Source organism: Saccopteryx leptura, chromosome 1, assembly GCF_036850995.1.
Source record: "Saccopteryx leptura isolate mSacLep1 chromosome 1, mSacLep1_pri_phased_curated, whole genome shotgun sequence".
Classification (NCBI taxonomy): Eukaryota; Metazoa; Chordata; class Mammalia; order Chiroptera; family Emballonuridae; genus Saccopteryx; species Saccopteryx leptura.
Window position 1 is genome coordinate 64,247,591 of NC_089503.1, and position 12,232 is coordinate 64,259,822.

At 47.0% G+C, this 12,232-nt stretch overlaps 1 protein-coding gene across 2 annotated transcripts in view; it reads right to left on the bottom strand.

Annotated features, from left to right (window-relative positions):
- The window catches only part of TENM4 (teneurin transmembrane protein 4), an 801,941-nt gene that overhangs the window by 234,363 nt on the left and 555,346 nt on the right, over positions 1-12,232 (bottom strand). For both annotated transcript variants that reach the window (XM_066369554.1, XM_066369563.1), the window contains one exon: positions 11,889-12,124. In XM_066369554.1, coding sequence (XP_066225651.1) covers positions 11,889-12,124 — 236 coding nt within the window. The remainder of the gene's footprint in view (positions 1-11,888; positions 12,125-12,232) is intronic.

Consider the following 12,232-nt stretch of genomic DNA (forward strand, 5'->3'; position numbering starts at 1 on the left):
TCCCGCTCTTTTTCGTGCCATGAAGAGCAGTCACTGTGCTTCCCCTCCTCTGCCCCAGGCCTGCAGACCCGGGCACGGCCCTGCCTGCACCGACCCTCTCTCCACAAGCTAGGGATTTGCAACAGTCACGGGAGAACGTTCTTGCTTTTTTTCTGCACCTACGTGCAATTAAATTACTTTTTTCACAGTAATTAGTCTAGAATAAAAACGAGGACTTAGGGACAAATCTTTTCCAAGGATGCTAAAGACCTTTCCAAGGATGTAAAATCAATTCGTTGTCCACAGTTCTTGGGTGAAGGTGTGGAATGAGCGCCTCAGACCCATGGTTGGGGACTCCTTCCTGACCAACCATGGCTATGCTGCCTCTTTGGGGGCATTGAAACTGTCCGCAAGCCAACAGTCTCTGAGACCCGGAGGGTGTGCTATCTCTGCAGCTGCTGCTGTTGTTATAAAAAATGAGGATACTAGTAAATTTGGGTTCTTTGTTTGTTTGTTTGTTTCTTTTTGAGACCTTTCCAAACTCGGAAGGGCTTGGCCCTCGAACTCAACACACCTTATTTGCCCGGGGGAGGGAAAAACAGATTTCACTGAGTAGTGGTTCTTACTAGTAAGAAGTAGGTAGGTGCCTGATTGCTATTGCATCCCCAAAACAGCCTGTTATCTGCATTCACAGAGGAGGAAACAGGCTCAGAGAGGGAAAGGCTCTTGCTTAAAGTTGCAGTCATGAAGAACAGACAGGGGTCCCAGCCTGGTCTGTGCGCCACACCGACTGTATTCGACAGCCCCCTCTGGCTTTCCCTCATCTGAGTTTCCAGTAGTCGTTTTTCCCTCTCACATCATCTCTGCTCCCTCTGTAAGAACTTGAGCCTCTGTGCTTAACTTTTTATCTCCCTCTATTTCATGTCTTGCAACGTCTGTTAGGTTCTAGTCCTGACATCCTTCCCTTCTTTCCCTCCTTCAACAAACTTGCTGAACACATGCTACCTGCACGACAGACCCCATACAAGAAGCTGTGGCTACAACGCTGAGTAAGATGGAAACTGTTTCCAAACTGCCCTCGTGGCTCTTACTGCTCCATGACAATCAGTCAGCCAGCTGCATTGTGGGGAGTCCTCTGAGTCCTGGGAGAGCGTATAACTGGGTTCCCGGCTGAGTGTGAGGGGTCAGAGAAGTTACACTGAGGAAGTGATATGTGAACTAAGCTCTTGAAAAGGAAATGACTGGGAGAAAGGGGAGCAGTGCAGAAGCAAAGGTCCTTTAGCTTCTCTGGGTCTCAGGGCCACTTGTAAACTCCTCTGCCCTGCCGCCCACTGAGCCAGTGGACCCAAGGTGACACATGAAGCCCAACACTGGTAGGGCTGTGGGGGAAGCAGACATGGGGCTGGGGGCCCTGTAATTGAGTCCCATCCTTCTGAGGACCCCCTAGTGGTGAGTAACACAAACTTCAACCAGTCTACACCTTGTGATTCAGGAGTACTGCTCTGGGGAACACCCTCCTCAAAATAACTGAAAGAAGGAAACAGGGCAGAAGATACAGATATGTTCATTGAGTACTATTTACAATAGCAAACAGTTGGAAACAGCGGGAATACAATGAGAATAATGGCACAAACATGGTAGAGCTATTAATCTTGTCAAGAATGAGAATTGTGTCAATTCTTGAAACTGTTCGCATGAAAAAATGGTTCATGAGAAAGACAGGACAGAAACCCATGAATTCATGCTGACCACATGTGGGCTTTCGGCTGACCTTCAAGGTCAGGTACACCACAGAGAAAACCCTAGAAAGTTTCAGTTTTTTGCCCTGACATCTTGAATTCTGAATTCTGTTAGAAAATTTCCTTAATGACACCTTGAAATCTTAGAGTTTGAATGTTATTGTAGGTAACACCTGAGTTTGAATCCAGTAAACAAATCACTTCTTTACCACATCTTTCAAAAATAGTCCCGAAAACTCCCGAGACGAGAACAGATGAACGGGCTCCAGAGGCCCAGAAGGAGAACAGAGGACCGACCACAAAGGGGCATCAAGGAGCTTCGTAGGGTAATGCACAGGCTCTGTGCTTTGATTGTGGTGATGTTCATGCAGCTCTGTCAGAATTCATTGAAAGGTACACCTAAAAAGTGTTCCTTTTCGGCATTAAGTTGAATCTCAGTAACTCCGACTTAAACACAAGCGGTCAGGACCTGGTGGCTGAGTGGGTGTACAGGTAAGGGAGACATGCGTGAGTATGGGTTTGAGTCTCCATCCCAGTCTTGGGTCCCTAGGATTACAATCAGAGCTCTAACGCTGCTAGGGAAAGGTGTGAGGAAGAGCAGGGTTGCTGATGTTGTCCACTTGCTCTCCAGATCCACACTGTCCTGCTCTGCCCTGCTCTATGCCCTGGGAGCTGGGCCTCTGGGGCCTCGATCAATGGGTTCCCTTGGGCTCTGGCTCCTGGCTGGATTCCACCAATGGGAGGAGACCGCAGGATGGGGAAAGAGTAAGGTCCACAAGAGGGAGATTTATCTTTCCTGCCGAGCCAAAACATGTGGAATGATTTAACCATTTGGCTAGTCTTCTGTTTGTTTGTTTATTCTTATTTTATTCAGATGAGTAAAGGCATCCTAAGGAGGTTAAGTCTTTGCCCAGGTGGCACAGTTAGTAATGGCAGAAGGACAATACAGACAAGATCCACCCGTCTATAGAGTCTGGACACATGACCCTTGCTCCTCATTGCAGACACAAGAAGCCCACTCCATGCGGGCGGCTCTCTTGTTAGAGCCGTCCTCTCCCACAGACTCCGAGTCTGCCTTCCTGCCACTTTTACCCTGTGGTCCTGGTTCTGCCTTGGGCAGCCCGGCGGAGCAAGTCTGCCCCCTCCTCCACATGGTATTGCAGACAGTTGTGGAGGGCCTTGTTGGTCTCCTCAGGGCCTCCTTTTATGGGTTGGAGGATATTTGTCTGGGGTCTGTTATGAAGAGAACAATCTATATATATCTTGCCATTAGCAATTCCCACAGAGAAGCACGAAGGAATCAATCTTAGAGAGAAGGTTTTAATACAGGATCCTGTATCTTTATCACTTTTTCTTCCTCCTAAAAGACCAAGTTCAATCATCTCCATTTCCCATTCTTGGGGCCATAAAGCTGAATCTATGGCTTCTATCCAAAAGGCATGATGTGAAGTTGAACAGAAAGGAGAGAAAATGAGCTTGTTCCTCACTAATAACACTCAGACCCAAAGTGCAACAGGCCTGAGCTTACAAAGCCAACGGCCTCTGAGATCCTGATACTGCAAGAGCGGAACCAGATGGGGATAACAGGGGTGAGGAGGAGGGTACAGTCCTCCTGGTCTCTATTTCCCATCCTCTCTGGTCATCGCACATCCATTTCATTTGTAACCTGAGCTCCGGGGCCTAAAAAGTATGTTTCTGCCGCCCTGTTTCTGTCCATACTGTTCCGTCTAGAAAAGCCTCGGTGGGTTTAACTGTCTTGCAAGGTCGTTCATTCAACCAAGTCTTACCGAACACGTCTGGCTTGCGCCAGGCTCTGTGTAAGGAGCTGAATACGCAGCAGAGAATATGACGTGAGGAGAGCAGAGAGGAAGCAACACCACCCTGAAGAGAAGGGAGGCCTGATATCCCTTCTTAACTGGATGGCTGCCATACTGAAGTCCAGTTTGCCTGGTGAAGTGTCAGAGATCTTGAGAGAGCCTGCACAAGTCTATGCAAGTCACACTTACTGCCCAAGCCTACCTCAATCAAACTGGGTGGCCCAGGCTCTTCTAGACCAGAAACTATAATCATATTCCAACAAGCCACACTCTCTAATAACTGTCTGTTGAAAAGCAGCAATTAAGCTGAGCAACATTTTCAGTTATAAATTAAATGATCACCACTTCAAGCAAGGGTTCTGATTTCATTTTTTTTCAATCCACAATCATCTGCTGGTGGAGGTGAAAAATACAACCTAATTAAAAAAAAAAAAAAAAAAAAGAACCCCTCATTGCTCTTGAGCATGTAGAAATGCTGCACTGTAGTTATGCAGAGGGTCACAGAACTCTACCTGAATGTCCTGGTTCAGTCTGCTACAGGACAGTGTAGGCCAGGAAGGACCGAGCAGGATCCTCTACTCCCACCATACCCGGTGTTGGCTCCAAGAGGGGTAACAGCCTTCCAAGGCCACCGGCAAGGGACCTGTGGCTTTTTTTCAACATCACCTCACTTAATCTCTTCATGAGGTACAACAGCCTCATGAAAGTACTACTATTCTTCCCACTTTGCTGATGGGGAAACCGAGACTCAAAGGGCTACACAGCTGGTGAGTGCAGAGCTGAGACCTCCACCGAACTGCCAGCCTCCGAAGCATGTCTTCTCCGACCAGAGCACTGCGCTGCCTTAGAGAAATCACGGCGAGTGCCACCCTGCCCCGCAGGGTGGACCCGGGCCTGTGGTAGAGGAAACAGCATCCGAGGGTAATCTCATGTCTCCATTTTGCGTGTAAAGCTATTCCTGGTTTTTGTATTATTAATAAGCCTTTTTTTTTGTCTCCCCATCCAAAGGCCTGTCTGGAAAGACAGGCACATGAAGAGTCCTCAAGACATTAACCCACAGCTCTTCTGCAGCACGTGGTGGCTGCTTTTTACACAGAGATGCAGAATGCAAGGGGAGCTGTCAGTGTATCTGGATAGAGGCAACTGTCAGTGAAGCAAAAATCAACTTCTGTCCTAGTTAAAGAAATGACGTGAGGTGCTTTTTGGGTAATGATTCTTCTTGCAGCTGCCTCCCTGGAACAGCGAGACATCCCTACAAATGCTTTCTGACAGATCCCCCTGGTTGTCCTGTCAGCCGCCCTTGTGACTAACGCAGGCTGGCAAGCCCGTGGGCGCTGCAGGGAGACACGACTGGTCCAAGTTCTTGCTCAAGACTTATTCATACTCTTTCCATGTGATGCTAATAGTACTACTATAACACTATTAATAATAATAATGCTATTAATAATAATTGTATCTAACTTTTATTGAATGCTAACTCTGTGCCAGGCAGTGGGCTAATTACTTAATGCAAAGTATCTTACCGGAATATCTCAACAACCCTGGGAAGTATCCACTCTTACTATCTTCATTTCACAGATGTGTAAACTGAGGCTGAGGGAGGTTACCTAAACTTGCCTAAGGTCACAGAGTTTGTAAGCAGCTGAGTCTAATCTCAGAACCCAGGTTCTCAACCACGAGGCCACTTTAAGTTTCCTCTCCAGTAAAATGGGCTGATTATTCTGGTCACGCCCATTATGAGAACCATGGAGAAAGTTGAAACTGAGGTTCAGAGAAGTAATGTGCTCAAATTTACAGTCAGCGAGTGATAAAGCCAGGGCCTGAAGTGTGTCCTTTTGATTATACATAGTCTGTTCAAGCCCAGAATCTACAGTGTAGCAGCTAAAAGAATGGCCTTTGAAATCCTTCTATTGTTTATTGGTATCGTGATCCTGGCAAGTTGTTAACCTCTGTGAAGCCAGTATCCACAGCCACCATCACAGCCGCCCGGCCCATGCAGGTTCGCATTGGATTCGGACAGTCGGTAATGACACAAAGGAGCCAAGAACTGGTGGGCCATCATCTTTAATCCTAGCTTGCACCCGGTGGGCAAGTAAAAACATACACTAGGTTCCAAAACCCACTCATTCAGTGCTCACAAAGCTACTGACTTATCCAAGTTTCCTAGAATCAAAGGTTTCTAGCTCACCAGAGTTATTCACCTCTGTTCCCCATCTCCTTCCTTCTCCCTGCACAAACTGCACAAACTGCACAAACTGGCTTCTCACTCAACACTCTGCCATCTTGGCTGCTTCTCCTGGCCTACTCCACGTGGCCTTTCTCTGCTCTCCTTTCTAATGCTAATCTCAGGAACAGAGAGAGAGAGAGAGAGAGAGAGAGAGAGAGAGAGAGCAAGCTCCAGGTCTGCCTCACTTTATAGTGCAAAAATCAAAACCTTTAATCCAATATACAAAATAGGGAAGTCTCTAATACAAAGTCACTTATCTGAGGCATGATGGGATTGCACCACCCCACATCAAAAAGGATGGAAAAGGCTTAGTCCTAAAACCAAGCCCCAGGCTACAAGGATCCTGCCTGCCCACAGCCCGCCCCCAACACACATTAATATCCCTGGGCGATGGGGTTCCATGGGGCAGTGCCATCTTTAACAAAGTGAGCATAATATATTTTATCTGCCCAACAACTTCTCTGAGCTTTAGCTTCCTCTTCTGGAAAATAGAGAAATAATACCTGTGTCACAGAATTCTTGTGAGTGTTCAGAGAGATGATATATGTAATGGGTTTGGTCCAAAGCTAGGCACATAATAAAAATTCAAAATAATAAATTAAGATAGCATAAAGCTTAAGATTATGAGTTCAAAACAGGAAATATTTTAAAAGCATTAGCTCAAGAGCCTTAGTTCCTAAAGCTGATTGTGTAAATTGTGTAAATTACAGTCCTGTCATTTACCACATGACAGTAGGGGAGTTATTTAAGCTCACTGGGTCTCCATGTCCTCATCTGTAAATTGGGAATAGTAACTCCTAGAGCTGATGAAAAATTTCAATGAGAAAACACAAGCAAAGTGCTTAGAACAGAGAAGGGCACATGGGTGGCACATTGTATGGCCAGTAGCCAGGGCTACCAGCACAGCAGCCTGGCCCATGCAGGTTCGCATTGGATTCGGACAGTCGGTAAAGAAACAATGGAGCCAAAAACTGATGAGCCGTTATCTTTAATCCTAGCTTGCACCCAGCGGGCAAGTAAAAACACACACTGGGCTCCAAAACCTACTCACATTCAGTGCTCACAAAGCTACTGACTTATCTGAGTTTCCTAGAATCAAAAGATTCTAGCTCACCAGACTTATTCACCTCTGTTCCCCATCTCCTTCCTTCTCCCTGCACAAACTCTGCACAAACTGGCTTCTCACTCAACACTCCGTCATCTTGGCTGCTTCTCCTGGCCTCCTCCATGTGGCCTTTCTCTGCTCTCCTCTCTGCTCTCTCCTCTAATGATAATTTCAGGAACCAAGAGAGCAAGATCCCATTCAGCCCCCATTTTATAGTGTAGAAATCCAGACCTTTAATCCAATATACAAAATATACAGAGTCACTTTCTGAGGCATGATAGAATTGTACCACCCCACATTAAAAAGGGTGGGAAAGGCTTAATCCCAAAACCAAGCCCCAGGCTTCAAGGATTCTGCCTGCCCACAGCCCACGGAGACACACATTAATATCACCTGGGCAACGGCCTCCACGTGGGGAGCGCCATCTTTAACAAAGTGAGCATAATATATTTTATCTGCCCAACACACATAATCAAAGCTAACTGCTCTTCTTAATAATAAAAAATGGTCCCTGCTATTTTTACTACTCTATACCACATTGCCTGTTTTTTTTTTTTTTTTAAACAAATTATGTAAAATAAAGCGTTATTGCCACAACTGCACAAGCTTCATGGTTTGACTTATGACTAATGCTCCCTGGATATCATTCTCTCTCCATCTTCTCCTGTAAACAGATTTCTTATCCTTAGAAAAGAAGAGGCAAAGTATTGAAAGGGAGACTAAACAGTACACGGACACCTTCATTGAGGGAATGGTGCTCATCGTCAGTGGCTGCTTCTCTGAATGGGCGTCCTTTAGAGAGAGAAACACGCACATCCTCTCTCTGAAGAGGTCCCCCAGGCTCCGGAGGGTCCTGATTCTCCCCAGGCCAGATCAGCCAGCTGGCAAGGTAGGGGGAGTGGGCCCCAGGCAAGGCCCCGGGCCCTGCCATCTTTGTGGGTGCTAAGTACTGGCCTCTACTTCTCTAACTTCCTGGGAGTCTAATTACAAATGTCTCTGCAAATAAAAGGTCATTGTTGACTTGTTTCCCAAGAAACTTCCCCGCTAAGACACTGAAGGTCAAAGGGGCCTGTCAGGTTCCCATCCTGGATATGGCCGCCCTGGGCAGACAGACAGGAAGGTCTTTCCCACCTGCTTCCTCCTCCCCCTCTGCCGGTGAGGGGGTGCAATTCTTATCTAGAACTTGCTAGGACATAGAAAATAATTACAAATGAAAAGGTTATTCATAATTTTTAAATGAGTTAATTAGTAAACCCAGTCAGACTCACTCATTACAGTAATTAATAATTGATTATACTTGAAATTAAACACAATTTTTCATCAAAAATCTAATTAAATATCTGTGCTTTTGCCTGTTGATTAGATTGGTTGGCCTGCTGGAAAAAGAGTCTTTGTGAAGGATATTTATGCTCAGCTGAGACAATTAATTTGACTTTTAATAATTGATCGTTTCTTACAGGTTAGTCATCGCAGCCTCCGATTGTGGCTAGGCAACAAGCCACCCACCTCCCACCTCCCAGCAGCTGGAGATCAGCCCCAAGGTGGCCCCAGCCTGGAGCAAAGCTGGGGAACCTTGCACACCCATGATGCATTCGTCTGCATTAGCTCACCCCAGCCTCACAAGCATTTTTCTGGGGTAATGGGTCCTGCCTATTTTCTGGATGAGCATGCGGACATTTCAAGTTTGATTCCCGATCAGGGCACACATGAGAAGTGACCATCTGCTTATCTTCCCTTCCCTCTCCCCCTTCTCTCTCTCTCTTCCCCTCTTGCAGCCAGTGGTTTGACTGGTTTGAGCATTGGCCCCAGGCACTGAGGATAGCTGGGTTGGTCTGAGTGTCAGCCTCAGGTGCTAAAAATAGCTCAGTTGATTTGAGCATCAGGCCCCAGATAGGGTTGCCAGGTGGATACCTGTCATTCCGGGAGTGTGTGGGAGCCTGTTTCACTATCTTCCCTTCTCTCACTTAAAAAGAAAAAAAGAAAAGAAAGAGAAGCTGCCTAACGGCAAGAATGTCCAGCTATCAGAGCTGGGAGTGGAGCTCAGGCTGCACGTGTGCTGAGTCTCCTTGTAATGGTGAGAACACCCCAGCTGTGCCTCTCTGACCTGGTTCTTGGATATGGAATCAAGAGTCCAGTCTTAACCTTTCTACAGAGTTTTATCAGAAAGATGTATTTATTCCTGTCAAGAATACATTACCATTGGACTGAGCACTCATAATTTGAGATGCAAATTCTAGTAAATTGGCCTCAGATCTACCCATCCTTTCTGCTGACATTGTCCCTGTCTTAGCGGAAGCCCTCAGCTTATCCTGACTCATTTATTGCTATAGGGCCTGCCCTTCCTTCCTCCACCCTTATTTTTCTAAAACGAAATCTGACTGTCCTGCCACTGCTTAAAATTCTACAATGGTTCCCCACTGCCTGCCCAGTAAGGTCCCCCAGCGTGACCTTCATTATCTGATCAACGTCTCCTGCAGGAACTCCAACACCCCTCAAATGCTTCCAACACAGAAAATGTCTTTGCCATCAATTGTTCTCTTTCAAGTCTGAAATTTCCCTCAGGTTAAAATACCCTCTCTGCATGTCTCTTTATGGCTAACTCTGACATAAAGATTCAGCTAAAATATCACCTTTCCCAGGAAGCCTCCCCAAGTCCTCCTGGAGGTGGGCTAGATATTCCCACAGCCCCCGAGTTGCCTCAATCACGATCAACATAGCTGTTTCCTTTTCTAAGCTAAGAACACTTCAAGGGTAAGGACCATACCTTCAACCCTAGCACTCAGACTATGCCTTGGCTCAAAGCAGGTACCCTGTATGGTTTGTTGAATGAAAAATAAAAATCATAGAATCACAGAGTCAAAGACTATCAAAGTTGGAAGGAAAAGTAACAACCATCCAGTAAAAACCCTCAGTCAGTTTTTGAATCTGCTCCAGTTGTCATCAAGCTCTATTTGTACTCTTCCTATGACAGGGAGCTCACTACCCCCAATAGTAGTTCCTATCTTTAGATAGCTGATGACTGAATACATATTTTTATTAAATGGGAAAAGAGGAAGCCCATAGGATGGAAACAAGAGAGCTTATTTTAATCATACAAAGATTTATTCTTTCTCCCTGAACGAGGCTGCACAGTATAAACCTTAAGACTTCAATGTAAAACAAGTCTATATGTGGCAAACTACTTGACTTGTTCAGAAGTCTACTCATTGAGGAAACTGACAATGTCAGTCAAAGGCAAAAGTTGTCCTAGTGGTTGGTGAGGACACAGGAAGAAACTTCCATGCTGGGTGATGGTGCTTGGAACCTCACAGCTCTCACCTGCAAGCCATCTAAGACTGTCAACCATGTAACCTCTCACACAGCCTGGCTGGGCATTGACCTCTCCCAGCCCGGTTGTTCCCCTTACCCAGTGACCCATAGCAGGGATGGCAAATACCTGGTATGTCTTCACTATATTCTCTACTCCTGTGACCATGACAGATATTATGAATCAATCACAAAGACGCTTTTCCACTGGGTCTGAACATAGCCTCAGGATCCTTCTCAACACAGATTTCTAAGCAGCAATAATAGCTAATCCATCATACAGAAGAGATGAAACATGCATGCCAACATGTTTCTCTAAGTCATGAAATTCCCTAAGTCAATCTTTACAAGGGGAGAGACCTGGCATACAAAAGGAGGCCTTTTATAGCTCAAGATGTTTAAGGAGACTGCCTTGTTTATAGGACTATCATCCTCCTGATCGTTGTTATGAAATTCAAGAATCTTGAGAGGGAAATGACTTCACAGCTCGTATTAGCCAAATCCCCATCTACTCTCGAAGCCCTTCTGCACATCCTGAGCTAGCGGGGCCTGTGATCTATGGATCATTCCTAGTGACAGCACCTACTATCTCTCCACATAGCCCCTGGTTAACCCCAAATGCTTCCCCTTGTTACAGAAGCCTTTTTCAAATGGGTGGCACTCTGTCTTCCTCTGGCCAGCTAGTTCATGTCTACATACTGGGCTTCTACTGAACCAATCCCTTTTGCTGACAAAATTATCTCAGATTTCCTTAGCATGGGTTCAAGGCCTTGTTAAACTGGCCTGACCTACCTTAAATCTTGGAATTATCAAATGTGAAGGTTGAAAAAGACACAGGCTGAAGCCAACCCTGTTGGACCTTTTTACTAAGAGACTGATTTACGTAGAGGCAGTAGGCTTTCCACGATGCCCGTGCATCTCTCCAGATTAATATCTTCCCTGGGAGCAGACCAAAGAGAGGGGTCTGGAGCAGGAAGCCAGACTGTGTTGGGAATATATCAAAAGAGCACATGCTGGGAGGCAGCCTGAGGTAGTAAGGCAATGGGCCAGCAGGAGAGTCTTACATCACAGATGTGCCCTGGGGCCAGGTAGGAGGCCCGTAGGTGCTGCTTGGGGTCTCTGCGTGACCCTCAGCCAGTTCTAACAGCTCACTGTTAATCCTGTACCCTGGGAGTTTAATTCTGGGCCACAGTGCCCTCAAACCGCTTTGCCAGATCCTCCCCTTCAGACATGCTTTTCTGGCTTGAGGTCAGGACAGTCTAAACTTTGGGCATTTTCCTCCCATCCAGGGCTCCCCGCCTCCTTCCTGCTCCTCACTATAGCCATATGGCACCCACAGGAGAAACTTGCCTGCTGTCCCGGTCTCCACCTTATTTCATTTGTAGTGACACCAATTTATGACACATCACAGATCACCACCTTAAACACCAGTCTCAGTGAGTACTGATGCCTAATGTCAGGTTTCTAACACATGGAAGAGGAAGTGCTAAGTTCACTTCCTGGGATATGTTCAGAGAGGAAGTGAAGAGGGCCCTGAGGAGCAGACCTTAACATTTTTGGGGTGTAGGCCAGCCCGGAGCACCAGAGCCGCTGGGCCCCCTCGTGTGCTCTGACTGCCATGCTGGCAAGGTGCCTTCTGTGTCCACAGGTGTCTTGGCCACTGCTCTCTGGGCCAGTGGGGAGACAAGGGACACCGGGGTGAGGGAGGCGCTTACCCACAAAGTACGCCAGCAGGATGACGAGCGTGGCTGAGATGACGATGGCGCTCAGGGCTGCACACTTCCAGTTACAGTACTTGGAGGGCTTCTTGAGGTTGAAGGCTGGCCGGGCAAAGGTGCTGCGAGGCAGGGGCCGGGGTGGAGGGGAGTACACCGTGCTGGACGTCAGAGGGTACCCTGGCGACGTGGTGCAGAAGAGCGGGGAGGTGCCTCCGGGCTTGAAGAGGAAGTGCCTGGGGAGGAGAGAAGCCAGAGGGCGTCAGGGTCTGCCAGCTCCCCGGGGACCCGGATCCACCTGGAGGACAGAGGCAGCAGGAGAAGAGGCATGCAGAGGACCTAGA